This window comes from Paramisgurnus dabryanus, chromosome 21, assembly GCF_030506205.2.
Source record: "Paramisgurnus dabryanus chromosome 21, PD_genome_1.1, whole genome shotgun sequence".
NCBI classification, from domain to species: Eukaryota; Metazoa; Chordata; class Actinopteri; order Cypriniformes; family Cobitidae; genus Paramisgurnus; species Paramisgurnus dabryanus.
In genome coordinates, this window is record NC_133357.1 from 27,718,080 (window position 1) to 27,733,583 (window position 15,504).

The following is a 15,504-nucleotide window of genomic DNA, read 5'->3' on the forward strand; positions in this document are numbered from 1 at the left end:
GCATGCACATACGGTACAAAGCATGATTATTTATTTATTTAGATATCAGAATAAGCACGTATGTCATTAATACTGAATATGCTGCGGTCGGCCGCTGATCTGATACTGTAATAAAGATAAATGTATAATAACTGATTTAAAAGCAAAACATACAACTTTCAGTAAATAACTTTGTACATGCTTATGACGTTTGTGTTGTAATAATGTACAGGGTAACTTCAGATATAAAAACGACGACTAGTAAATTGATGTTTTATTATTAAAATCTTATAACGTCCATTGATTTAATAGAACGTTTGGGTATACCAACATGGCGGCGCGGCGGGTTCACAGTTAAGACGTCATGCGCAATCCAGTCATTTCAGTGGTGAATGCACAGTAATTCTCTTCTAATAAGTCATGTAGTCTAATGTCATAAATATTTTCAAGTATTAATACCAAAAGACAACGTAAGAAAGAGGCCATTTTAATTCTGTGGAATCAAATATTTAGTTTACAACACACAAAAATCCACAAATTAATAAAAATAAAAAACAGAAAGATATAATGTGCAAGTGCATTCATTCAACACATGTTAGGAGACAAATTTAGTCAAGTCTTTGATTTATACAACACTGCTGTGTATGGAGAAATGTTGGAAGAAACCTTTTTTGTTAGTTGATAGTTTCTTATTCAATATATGCATTGAGAATGTAGGGGTAAAGTATTTTTAATTTGCAGAAAAATAACATCCTAATACAAAAGCAAGATTTGTTTTTTTTATTTTAGGGTGAAATATGACCTCAGACATGTACTGAATCTGTGAAATGTACCCATTTTTTCTAAACATAACTCAAACTCTTACTGCATCAACACAAATATACAAAACATCTTTGCTCTCAAAATAAGCTTCACATTTGTACTGTATAGTCTATATTCACATCATAAAGGAAACATTTCTTATTGAGAATCAAATTCTTAAACTTATTAAACAAAATAAACATTCGTCCTTTTGTGATAAAATGTAGATATGATAATCATATACAAATATTTATTGTGCACGCACGCACGCACACAGAAATAAAATAAACTGAAACTTAGTGCTTATACAAACATACTTCAAATCCACTTTGTCCAGCTGAAATTTACATGTAAAAATATGTTGACAGTTTAATTTAGTTTTATATAGCTTGCTTAAGTCATCTTCATATAAAATCGTATATATACTGTAAGTGCGTATAATCTAACAAGTGTAACATACAGTACTGTGCATTTTCATCTGATCACAGACAATGGCTGTGCTTGTGATAACCTGCATAGATCAACATGTCAATATAGACATGCAAAATGCATAGCACACAAACCAGCATATTAAACAGATGAGACTGGTTAAAAACATGCTGAAAAAGATTTTACATCTGATATAAAAACTAGTTTTTACCCAGATTTTCAATAGTGTAAATTCATGCTGCCTATACATGTATTATGTGTTCACAATATATGATTGATAAATGTGTATTTCTTTCATGGCTGGTTGCAGACAGTATAATAATAAGAATATCACATGGTAACTGTGGGTCCAGCAGTAGTTTTGGTTTGTATAATACTGGTACTCCAGATTCCCCAGTAGTCCTTCACGTAACCAAAATCAAATTTCCACATCATCCTCATGTTTTATGACATGAATCTGTCTGTGTACATGTTTTGATGAGAAACTGTTCATGAGGTTTTCAATAGTGCCATTCTCAAACAATGAAAAAAGTTTAAAAATGAATGGCATTATTCCACCAGGATTAAAAAAGCCTTGTTATGGCCCTCCAGCCACACCATGAAACTGTAAAATAAATATCTCAGCATATTACAGTACATACCATGGTGCTTGTTGATATTATATGCATTAAGCACTATGATGTTTTTATAGTACATGTCCCAAAACAATCTTACTGTTCCATATCCAAACAAATGGCAATGTAATCACACAAACCCAGTTAGGTCAACATCAAACTATCCAGATCTTTACTAGTTCTTCTTAAACAGGACTGAACTTTCTCTTCTTGACATCTGGTTGTTGTGAAGCAGAGCCTTTCTCTCTCCTCTCGGCTGCCCGATCTCTGTATTTCAGCTGAAATATACAGACTGTTCATTAGCAATGGGAGAAACTGGTTGTTAAATGGTTTCATTAGACACTATTGGTGTTATAAGTATAAATCTAAGGTGTTTACCTCGGTTTCTGATGGATCTTGTATCTCGCTCTGGAACTGTCTGCCCCTCTTCTGCTCCAGGTTTTGCTTTATATGCACAAAAGATGATCATATAAATATCTCTATACATTTTTTCTAAAGTAACACTAAATCTTAGCTTGTCAATCTTAACACCTATTGCTGTAACAGAAGCCATTTGGGTCTCATTCATTAAGAATGTGTTCGCAAAAATTTGTGCGTGAAATGTGCGTATGGATGTTTCCACAAACAAATCATGATTCAACAACTTTTATATCAAAATTTACACAAAAAATTCAAGAAAACCTAAAACCACTCGTACGCAATAAGGAATGCCATAATCAAATTCTAGGCTAATTATAATGTTAATAATAATAATAATGTTGATATATAAAATTTACATGATTATATTATATAATATTTTCTCTATTATATATATATATATTTTATATATAATTTTACATGATCTTTATTATTCTTATATACATCATATATACATTATATGTAAAAATAAGTAGGCTTCAATAAAGAAGATGCGTGTAATGACAAATCTTCACGCTTTCCTGTCTCACTTTTTAAATCTCTAAATGAAAGCGTCTGCTTAATGCCAAATGTAATGTTTTATTTTAGATACAGATGATACAGTCTCTGTCATATTTATTAAATGTCATATTTGTTAACGCATCCAATACTTATTTAATGTTAATCCGGTCGGTGGCACTGGCTTCCTAGGCTTTCCTAAAATTGTACGCGATTATTAGTGAATTTTTTTGTTTTGTTGTTGTGCTGTTTACACACAGCTCATCGCAGTATCATATATGGGTCAATGACATGACGTTAATTATTTTGTGGGTTAACATTTCTAAATAAATTTGCAGATTACTTGTATCCATTCTCTTTTTTGAGGACCAAGTCTAAAATTTCTGGTTTTATTTAATTTTGACAGAATATTTGGGGGATAATTGCAAAAATGTCAATGTGGTGTAACCGGTCTGTGTCAATTGGTGTAACCAGTATTTTTATGAAAAATATAAATATATTCATAAAAAATGTGGAGTAAAATATAATCATCTAGTTCAGTGTAATATGATTTTTTACGTACACTTTTACATAATTTGTCAAAGATTATTTAGAAAACAGAGCTGTTTTCAGCATATGTCAGGAAAAATATTACAAAAACGCATTCACATTTAGAAATAAAATAAAATTTTATTTTAAAATGATTTTTTTATGATTAAGCTTACATGCCATCAAGGTGAATAAAATATTATTTCTCATTCTTTGGCGCAATTGGCGGTTCCACAATTTGACATTTTCAGGTCCATTCAGTCTTAACTTACATAAACATGGGGCAAATTTTATGTTTTATTACACAACATTCACATAAATACACTATTTGCATTAAAATAAACCTAATACATCCTTTTTAAACAAGTTTTTTAAAAGGATTTTTACAATTCTTATCTTGCCAAACCGTTTTTGTCACTGACCCATATAACCAGAACAGACAATAATGTAATGTGGGTAGTAGGGATGTTCATATTTACCAGGTAACTGAACAGAATAATTTATGACCGATTAATATTAACAGTGAAAAGAAAAATATATTTGTTAACACGTACACTTTATGAAATGTGTCCTGCTTTTGAAATGGCCACTGTGGTCTTTGACAATGTTAAAGGAATATTCTATTTTCTTAAAAGAAAAATCCAGATAATTTACTCACCACCATGTCATCCAAAATGTTGATGTCTTTCTTTGTTCAGTCGAGAAGAAATTATGTTTTTTTAGGAAAACATTGCAGGATTTTTCTCATTTTAATGGACTTTAATAGAGCCCAACACTTAACACTTAACTCAACACTTAACAGTTTTTTTCAACGGAGTTTCAAAGGACTCTAAATGATCCCAAACGAGGCATAAGGGTCTTATCTAGCAAAACGATTGTCATTTTTGACAAGAAAAATAAAAAATATGCTCTTTTAAACCACAACTTCTCGTCTAGATCCGGTCCCGCGTGACCTAACGTAAATGCGTAGTGACGTAGGGAGTAGGGCTGTTCCGAATACCATTTTTTGAGCTTCGAAGCTCTAGTAGAAATAAAATCGAATATTCGAAGCTTCGGAAGGAGGGGCTGAACATATTTTTCTCTTTAATAAAGGCAGGAATCTGTGTGTGTGTGTGTGTGTATCTACAGTTTTATTATGTGGCGGATGTGTTGCTGCGGACTCAAGGGAGTGTAGTGCCTTTTTTTCGTGCAATATGGACATGTGACACGTTTAGAATAAACTTTAAATAATAAACTTTAAAAATACTACAGAACAGCGCAAGCTGGAAGCGGCGTGCCTGTCACGCGTCCTGCGAGAACAGCATTAGTGAAACAAAACACAAGAGCAATACTTTTAATAAGGTAGCCTAACATTTTTCTAACAAACAAACATTCCCGTATCAGAAATTAGCAGCACAGTAATTACTGACAACGTAGGGTAGGCTATTTAAATAAAACAACGAAAATAAATGAACGAAGTTCAACAAACTGTAATAAAACGGTAGCATACTTTCAAAATCAGGTTTATTTATAACACTTACACCATCAATATGTTTTTTTCATCAGCAGAACAATAAAGAAGATATTTTGCAGAAACCCCAGTGCTCCGTCATGCAAGTCAACCGATGCGCACACTTTAATAGCTAAAGCATATATATTCAATACATAAGTAATCCCCCATAACTGTGTGTGACATATTGACGTCTTGTGAAGCAAATCAATCAGTTTTTGCAAGAAACTGAACGTTATTTACAACACTATTAGCGTGAATGCCAAAGCAGGAAGCGCGCTTTCCGTTCGAGGCGATCTCTTCCACTGGTGGAGTTTGGTGGCTGTTGACTATGGATGTTGGTCTCTCTGCGCCACCTACAGAGCGGGAGCGTGAAGCGCACTTCCTGCTTGGCAAAAGCTCTGCATTAACGCTGAAAAATATTTATATATATATATATATTCGAATCTCAAAACTGAAAATCGAATGTCAACCCACGGAACGAATATTCGAATATTCGAATTTTCTGGTCCAGCCCTAGTAGGGAGGTCACGTGTTACATATATGAAACGCACATTTGCGGACCATTATAAACAATAAACTGACACAAAGACATTAATTAGTATCATTCCACATACAACAACGTAGGAACGGCCCTCTTTCAACACACTTGTAAACACTGGGGCGGAGTTTCGCGTTCGTCCTCTGTGACCTCTTGACGTATTGCGTGGGGTCACGACCGGATCTAGACGAGAAGTTGTGCTTTAAAAGTGCATATTTTTTATTTTTCTTGTCAAAAATGACAATCATTTCGCTAGATAAGACCCTTATGCCTCGTTTGGGATCGTTTAGAGTACTTTGAAACTCTGTTGAAAAAAACTGTTAAGTGTTGAGTTAAGTATTAAATGTTGGGCTCTATTAAAGTCCATTAAAATGAGAAAAATCCTGTGATGTTTTCCTCAAAAAACATAATTTCTTCTCGACTAAACAAAGAAAGACAACAACATTTTGGATGACATGGTGGTGAGTAAATTATCTGGATTTTTCTTTTAAGAAAATCCACTATTCCTTTAAAGGACAAGTTCGGTATTTTAGACTTAAAGCCCTGTTTTCAGATTGTTTATGGTCAAATAGAATGGTTTTGACTGAAATTTCGACATTTTCGGCTGCCCTGAGAATTTTCGCTTGTTTGTGTTTCAGCTCAGACCTCTACAATGGCTTTATAGGTGCACTGGAACAATCCTTCCTAAAATGCATTAAACTTTCGTTTACAAAGACGAGAAACTCACCGAGTGGTCAGGGGTGTTCACTGATATGCTCACACAAAAATCGCGTTAAAAGATGCTTTCCAACAGCTGTTTTAGCATTCGTTGTTAACTTGTGGACCTATTTCCCCAAACGCCTCACACCCGTACATTCTTCCGCTTAGAGCTTGAATAATAAACACTCCAGCCCAGGAGGTGGCGCTAATCCGCCTTTGCCAATTGCAAGAATAGAAACAAAGTTCCCGGCGCGGAGTAATACCATACCTCACAGGACGTCTAATACAGTCAATGGAGTTGGTAAAAACTACGATAAAACCTGTTGGAATGCGTCTTTTGGAGCGATTTTTGTGTGAGCATACCAGTGAACACCCCTGACCACTCGGTGAGTTTCACGTCTTTGTAAACGAAAGTTTAATGCATTTTAGGAAGGATTGTTCCAGTGCACCTATAAAGCCATTGTAGAGGTCTGAGCTGAAACACAAACAAGCGAAAATTCTCAGGGCAGCCGAAAATGTCGAAATTTCAGTCAAAACCATTCTATTTGACCATAAACAATCTGAAAACAGGGCTTTAAGTCTAAAATACCGAACTTGTCCTTTAAGTGAAAATTTGATAATGTATGAATCCTGGTTCTGTTGTTGATCTGTCGCTGCTGTTTGCACGTTCAAATTAAATCAAATGTTTGTGTTGTTTTTACCGGGTCAGTGTCACAGACAACCATCAAATGTATTTTTACTTTAATATGAATGATAATCTTAAAATTAACTGCAATGAACATCACTAATGTGTGGGGAAGCATAATAAAAATAATCTGGTGATGTGTATCACTCACTCGGTGAAGATCAGAGAGCTGTTGGTGTCTGATCAGAGCCTCTTTACTGGGAAACTGTCTCCTACACAACAGACAGGCCAGTTTAGACCAGTCTGTCAGTCGCTCATCTCGCTCATCTTCATCACTGTCCATCTCTCCACTGTAAGACGCCACAAGACCCTGAGGAGGACTCAGCTGATGAAAACAAAAATCTGAATTTTTATATATCATTACTGAAGAAGGTAAAAGTGAGATGAATAAGATCACAAAAAGAGACAAACCAACCAAAACCCAACAAACAGATCAAAAGAGTTAACTACAGTCTGTACTATACACATTTACATGGCCTGTGAGGGAGTTTTGTATTAAATATCACATTTAAGTTAGGATTTTGGTTCAAAATTACTAGTTTAATGCAATACAAACAGAAACCAACAGATATCATAAGCGTGCTTATCAGTATCTGAATGATCAGACTATAACCAAGACGATAACCTGCTTAATCTGTCTTTGCTGATGTGGCCCTTGTGTCAAAATGTTTATCCATAAATGCACTACTAGTCCATTTGGATAAAAGTGCAAATGCATACAGTAAATATACATACGCAAATGCATACATTCAAAAACACACAAACCAAATCAAATACACAGCACAAGAAAACATGTCGTACTTCTCTTTCTTCTGGATGTCTCATCTGTTCAGAGGTCAGTATCAAAGGTCTCTCCATCAATGCACCCTGTGAAAACCCCAACATCAGCAGCAGTCAGACATGTCAGAAACATCTGATTATATTTTTAAGAGCAGGACAATCACATCAACCTTCATCTCCAGGACGGCATAGCCGGCATCAGCGCTGGCAGACTCGCGTCGGTCATCCGGTCTGCCCTGCAGTCGAGGGTTGGAGCTCAGCGATGAGGACGATCGTACACTATCCTTCTGTCTGTTCAGACTCTTGGCCCATCGCTCCATGTCTTTAGCTATCTGCAAAAATGAAAGATTTTCATCATCACATCACCTACAAAACCTTCATGAGCAGCCCTCTTCAGACAGGAATAGTTTATACTGTATGTGGAGGTGTGATAACGTCAAAAATGACCAGAACTTCTCTATTTATTTAATCCCATCCACACTGACCATCTCAATGATTTGACTTTATCCAGACAGTACATGTTAGTACAGATTACATCATCGTTTACCTTTTACACAACAGGCTGTTCAAATAAATAACCCCGGATAACAGACATCCTGTGCAAAGTGATCTGCGACATGTGTCGGGTCTACACATCTTTTAATTATCCTCTGTCCTGCAACTTCTCATTGTGTCTAAGACAGATGTTTGTAAATCATAAAATGCTAAAAAATGATTTGACGTGACGATAAGTGGTTACATAAAGTAGCAACAAAAGTTTTAAAAACCAATACTGGTCAGGACATTCATTTCAAATCTCATTCTGAGGTTGTACCTGCTGTGCTGTTTTATTCTTGGGCTTGTCCTTCTTATCTTTGCCATTGTTAGGTGTAGATAAGAGGTCAGAGGTCATCGGTCCATTTTCCGAGGTCTGTGATGCAGGAACATACGTGTGTCTTTCCCCATCCCAGTACATGTACTGCTGTGTTTGAGGATTATAGTAGTACTGAAAGAAAAACAAACAGAAAATATAGCTGTAGACAGCGATACGGGGCCAAGCAACAATGGTCCTGCAACACGCAACGAAGCTGAAAGGACATGCAATTGAAGAATGCAATGTAGCAGATATGTATGGGAACTATCAGCACACAGGACTCAGAGATGAGAATGAACATAATGAAAAAATAAAAATTTTGAAGTATAATATTTATGTGCATGTTGAAAGAAGGACCGATTAGTCCAATGCTGACCTAGAAAACAATTGAACCACTAAAGCATCATACATGTTACACATGAGACTTAAACCAAAAGAGCACAAACGAAATAATACCTGTTAAAATAATAAAGTAAAATACAAATAATGAATTGAAGCTTTTGACTCTAAAGTAAGAGACTTCAATTGCTGCCCTAGCCAGGATTTGAACCCATGATCTCCAGGTGTCATGCCTGTCACTCATCTGGTTGAGCTACAGGGGAGACATACATACAGACAGCTGCTTAAGTTAGATTGCTGAAGTGACAATGTGTTTGTTCAAGTGTGGAGAGATTTTTCTCAAGAAGAGAATATTTTTTAAAACCCCTGTAGGTAGTCAAACCTGTTCGAACATTTGACTCTACATGACACAAATTTGTCAACCATTTTGATTGCCGCCGTATGGTGGATTTGAACCCGCAACCTCTGGATTTCATGCCCATCACGCATTTGGTTGAGCTACTGGGAATGCATGGATTACCACATCAAATATTCTCCATAGAAGTTTAGTTGATTAAATGGTTTAAAAGTTATTCCTGTTGACAAATGTATTACTTTTGAACAAAGATAAATATCAAAATTATGTTTGGTCATTTCTGTGCGGATTGCTCCAAAGTTTATGTGAGCAGAGCCTGGCATAAAATAGACTTAATTTGCAAAAGTAGTAGCGAAAAAACTACTTCACATACGCTATGAAATAAGACATGAACAGAATGTTGAAAACTGACAAATGAGATATCGTTGCAATCGACATAAACCAGTGAATAAAAATTCACAAAGAAAATGAATATCAGACAAAGTTTTCAGAAGTTATGGGCTGTTTTATATAGTTTATGAACCCTAGGTGGCGCTGTCTTCAGATTTCCCAGGTACCTTTAGGACATCATACCAATGCTTCCTACCGATTTTTGTGCCGATACATTATATAGAATAATAGTTATCCCAATTTAAAACAAAATTCAAAATAGTGTACAGGCGGTTTGGTAATTTCTGGCATAATATATATCGACAGATTTGTCATGAGCCAAGGAATCCATAGACACCAAGATCATAATTTTCTATCAAACATTTCAATAGTTATGGGCAAAAATAGCCATTTTTCATATCTCATGACCCATAGGTGGCGCTGTCCTCAAATTTGGCATGGTACCCCAGTTCATGGTCCTTATGAAGGGTACCAAGTTTCATTTCAATTGATCAAAGAATGACCGAGATAATGACTCGGAACGAATTTTGGGTCGACATCGATAAATGTACGCATTTATAACTTTTGAACAAAGATAAAAATCAAAATTCTGTTCGGTCATTTCTCTGCGGCTCCGTCCAAAGAAAATTTGAGCCAAATTGTGTAACAATTCAAGAAACACTGCAAAAGTAGTAGCAAAAAAACTGAATACTGTACTTTTCAAAATGGCTGCTACTGCATTTTTGAAATGGTGGTGGCGATTGGCAACCAAATTATGACAAGCAGTGCAGAACATGGAAAACAGACTGGTTAAGAATAATAGGTGAGAATTAACTCAGAACAAAATCTTATTAGTAAAACATAACACATGCATCAGGTGGGATTCGAACCCTCAACCTCTGAGTTTTGATGCATGCGTTTAGTAGACTGCGCTACACAGGCAGTGTAGCTAGCCAAGGTTTTCAGAGCTGCAAACATTCAAATGGCACAATCAAGGAAGATGCAGACATGACATTGCAGAGCAGAAATAACAAAATTACAATTTATATGAGAATCAGATAGTTTAAGTGAGAACAGTTAAAGTTTAAGTCAAGAAAAACATGTTGTATAGGAATGCACAACATGTTATAATACAGTCATAATAATTTAATATGACAAAGAGACAATGTCACAGGGACAGTCAACTTTGGAGAGGTATTTCTCGGGAATGGCAGAGAATATAAAAAATGTGTTTGGTCATTTCTATGCGGATTGCTCTAAAGTTTATGTGAGCAGAGCCCGGCATAAAATAGACTTAATTTGCAAAAGTAGTAGCGAAAAAACTACTTCACATATGCTATGTAATAAAATATTAACAGAATGTTGGAAACTGACAAATGAGATATCGTTGCAATCGACAGAAACCAGTGAATAAAAATTCACAAAGAAAATGAATATCAGACAAAGTTTTTAGAAGTTATAGGCTGTTTTATATAGTTTATAAACCCTAGGTGGCGCTGTTTTCAGATTTCCCATGTACCTTCAGGACATCATACCGATGCTCCCTACCGATTTTTGTGCCGATACATTATATCGAATAATAGTTATCACAATATATGACAAAATTCAAAATGGTGGACAGGCGGTTTGGTAATTTCTGGCATAATATATATCGACAGATTTGTCATGAGCCAAGGAATCCATAGACACCAAGATCATAATTTTCTATCAAACATTTCAATAGTTATGGGCAAAAATAGCCATTTTTCATATCTCATGACCCATAGGTGGCGCTGTCCTCAAATTTGGCATGGTACCCCAGTTCATGGTCCTTATGAAGGGTACCAAGTTTCATTTCAATTGATCAAAGAATGACCGAGATAATGACTCAGAACGAATTTTGGGTCGACATCGATAAATGTACGCATTTATAACTTTTGAACAAAGATAAAAATCAAAATTCTGTTCGGTCATTTCTCTGCGGCTCCGTCCAAAGAAAATTTGAGCCAAATTGTGTAACAATTCAAGAAACACTGCAAAAGTAGTAGCAAAAAAACTGAATACTGTACTTTTCAAAATGGCTGCTACTGCATTTTTGAAATGGTGGTGGCGATTGGCAACCAAATTATGACAAGCAGTGCAGAACATGGAAAACAGACTGGTTAAGAATAATAGGTGAGAATTAACTCAGAACAAAATCTTATTAGTAAAACATAACACATGCATCAGGTGGGATTCGAACCCTCAACCTCTGAGTTTTGATGCATGCGTTTAGTAGACTGCGCTACACAGGCAGTGTAGCTAGCCAAGGTTTTCAGAGCTGCAAACATTCAAATGGCACAATCAAGGAAGATGCAGACATGACATTGCAGAGCAGAAATAACAAAATTACAATTTATATGAGAATCAGATAGTTTAAGTGAGAACAGTTAAAGTTTAAGTCAAGAAAAACATGTTGTATAGGAATGCACAACATGTTATAATACAGTCATAATAATTTAATATGACAAAGAGACAATGTCACAGGGACAGTCAACTTTGGAGAGGTATTTCTCGGGAATGGCAGAGAATATAAAAAATGTGTTTGGTCATTTCTATGCGGATTGCTCTAAAGTTTATGTGAGCAGAGCCCGGCATAAAATAGACTTAATTTGCAAAAGTAGTAGCGAAAAAACTACTTCACATATGCTAAGTAATAAAATATTAACAGAATGTTGGAAACTGACAAATGAGATATCGTTGCAATCGACAGAAACCAGTGAATAAAAATTCACAAAGAAAATGAATATCGGACAAAGTTTTTAGAAGTTATAGGCTGTTTTATATAGTTTATAAACCCTAGGTGGCGCTGTTTTCAGATTTCCCATGTACCTTCAGGACATCATACCGATGCTCCCTACCGATTTTATACCGATACATTATATTGAATAATAGTTATCACAATATATGACAAAATTCAAAATGGTGGACAGGCGGTTTGGTAATTTCTGGCATAATATATATCGACAGATTTGTCATGAGCCAAGGAATCCATAGACACCAAGAGCATAATTTTCTATCAAACATTTCAAAAGTTATGGGCAAAAATAGCCATTTTTCATATCTCATGACCCATAGGTGGCGCTGTCCTCAAATTTGACATGGTACCCCAGTTCATGGTCCTTATGAAGGGTACCAAGTTTTATTTCAATTGATCAAAGAATGACCGAGATAATGACTCAGAACGAATTTTGGGTCGACATCGATAAATGTACGCATTTATAACTTTTGAACAAAGATAAAAATCAAAATTCTGTTCGGTCATTTCTCTGCACCTCGGTCCAAAGATTATCTGTGCCAAATTGCGTAACAATGCAATGAACGCTGCAAAAGTAGTAGCGAAAAAACAAAATACTGTACTTTTCAAAATGGCCGCTACTGTAATGGGTGGAGTCTTAATGTAAGGTGTTCATTGTAATGAGCGTGAGGAGAGCAATCAGATGTACTAAGTAGAATTTTTGTTGATCAAATTATTCTAGAGTTATAACCATTTGAATATTGAATTTTTGAAGTGTTGGTGGCGCTATAGAGTTAATGCTAGAGACCCCATATTTGGTCACATAACTATTTAGGACCACCACTACAAGTGTGGCAAATTTTTTTCATTTTCCTATGTACGGTTCATAGGGCTGCCATAGACTCCCATTGGGGAAGAAGAAATATAATAATAAATATAGCTGCAAGCAGCGATTTGGGGCCAAGCAGATTTAGCGAAATGAGCACCCAAAGCACAGCAAACAACATAGAAGGTATCAATCACCCAATGCGCATTGAGCACCCAATCAAAAACACAAGGCGCAGCAAGTACCCAAAACGTAGCAATCACAGATCAGAACCACTGCAGTGCAGAGCAGCAACAGAAAACATGACAAAAATAGAACATATGTGAACTACAGACAGGTCAGGAAGAATAGGTGGGAAAGAACAAAACTTTAATAGAAGAAATTAACACCTGCCTCAGGCTGGATTCGAACCCATGAACTCAGGATCTCTATGCATACGACTTAACAGATGCGCCACTCAGTAGACACAGCTCAAGGGTCAGCAGAAAAGAGCTTACATGCCAAAGAATTCAGAAGTTATAAGCAATTCGATAAGAACTGTTATAGTTTATAACCCCTAGGTGGCGCTGTACTCTGATTTCCTCAGGACATCATGCCGAAGCTCCCTACCGATGTTTGCGCCGATATATCCGATACTTCAAAAGTTATAGCAAATTATCACAAATTTCAAAATGGCGGACAGACGGTTCGGTCAATCCCGGCATAATACACATCGACAGATGCGGCATGAGCCAAGGAATCCGTAGACACCAAGATCATAATTTTCTGACAAACGATTCAGAAGTTATGCGCAAAAATAGCCTTTTTTCCTATCTCATGACCTATAGGTGGCGCTGTCACCAAATTTGGCATGGACCCCCAGTTCATGGTCGACATGAAGCGTACCAAATTTCATCTCGATTGATCAAAGAATGACCGAGATACAGCTTCAGAACCAATTTTGCGTCAATCTCGTTAAGTTCACGCATTAATTACTTTTAAATAAAGAAAAATATCAAAATTCTGTTCAGTCATTTCTATGCGGCTCACTCCAAAGATCACATGTGACAAATCTCATAAGAATTGAACCAAATTTGAAGGAGGAGTAGCGAAAAAACGAAATACTGTACATTTCAAAATGGCCGCTACTGTAATGGGTGGAGTCTTACTGTAAGGTATTAAAAACAATAAGCATGAGGAGAGCAATCACGTGTACTAAGTAGAATTTTCATAGAGCAAATGGATCATGAGTTATAACCATTTGAACATTGAATTTTTGAGATGATGGTGGCGCTATAGAGTCACTGCTAGAGACCCCATTTTTGGCCAAATGACTATTTATGACCACCACTACAACTGTGCCAAATTTCATCATTTTCCTATATACGGTTCATAGGGCTGCCATAGACTCCCATTGGGGAAGATTAAGAAGAATAATAATACTAACAGAAACAATAGGTGCCACAGCACCATAGGTGCTTGGCCCCTAATAATAAATATAGCTGCAAGCAGCAACACGGGGTCAAGCACCTTCGGCGCAATGCACACAAAGCACAGCAAGCACACAAAGCACAGTAATCTCACAAAGCACAGCAAGCTCACATAGCACAGCAAGCACACAAAGCACAGTAAGCTCACAAAGCACAGCAAACACACAAAGCATAGCAAGCACACAAAGCACAGCAAGCTCACAAAGCACAGCAAGCTCACAAAGCACAGCAAGCACACAAAGCACAGCAAGCTCACAAAGCATAGCAAGCACACAAAGCACAGCAAGCTCACAAAGCACAGCAAGCACACAAAGCACTCAAGCTCACAAAGCAAAGCAAGCACACAAAGCACAGCAAGCACACAAAGCACGGCAAGCTCACAATGCACAGCAAGCACACAAAGCAGAGCAATTACACAAATCACAGCAGGCACACAAAGCACAGCAAGCTCACAAAGCACAGCAAGCACACAAAGCACAGCAAGCACACAAAGCACAGCAAGCTCACAATGCACAGCAAGCACACAAATCACAGCAGGCACACAAATCACAGCAGGCACACAAAGCACAGCAAGCTCACAAAGCACAGCAAGCACACAAAGCACAGCAAGCCCACAAAGCATAGCAAGCTCACAAAGCACAGCAAGCACACAAAGCACAGCAAGCTCACAAAGCACAGCAAGCTCACAAAGCACATCAAGCACACAAAGCACAGCAAGCACACAAAGCACAGCAAGCAAACAAAGCATAGCAAGCTCACAAAGCACAGCAAGCACACAAAGCACATCAATTACACAAATCACAGCAGGCATACAAAGCACAGCAAGCTCACAAAACACAGCAAGCTCACAAAACACAGCAGGCACACAAAGCACAGCAGGCACACAAAGCACAGCAAGCACACAAAGCACAGCAATTACACAAAGCACAGCAATTACACAAATCACAGCAGGCACACAAAGCACAGCAAGCTCACAAAGCACAGCAAGCACACAAAGCACAGCAAGCACACAAAGCACAGCAAGCTCACAAAGCACAGCAAGCACACAAAGCACAGCAAGCACACAAAGCACAGCAAG

At 36.9% G+C, this 15,504-nt stretch overlaps 1 protein-coding gene across 1 annotated transcript in view; it reads right to left on the reverse strand.

Annotated features, from left to right (window-relative positions):
• Positions 1-450: 450 nt before the first annotated feature.
• The window catches only part of rbm10 (RNA binding motif protein 10), a 53,765-nt gene continuing 38,711 nt past the window's right edge, over positions 451-15,504 (reverse strand). The window contains exons 17-22 of the mRNA XM_065286479.2: positions 8,275-8,445; positions 7,631-7,792; positions 7,482-7,547; positions 6,832-7,005; positions 2,202-2,267; positions 451-2,101 (exon numbers count right to left, since the gene is read on the reverse strand). Of these exons, the coding sequence (XP_065142551.1) occupies positions 2,009-2,101; positions 2,202-2,267; positions 6,832-7,005; positions 7,482-7,547; positions 7,631-7,792; positions 8,275-8,445 (732 nt within the window). The 3' untranslated portion in view covers positions 451-2,008. The remainder of the gene's footprint in view (positions 2,102-2,201; positions 2,268-6,831; positions 7,006-7,481; positions 7,548-7,630; positions 7,793-8,274; positions 8,446-15,504) is intronic.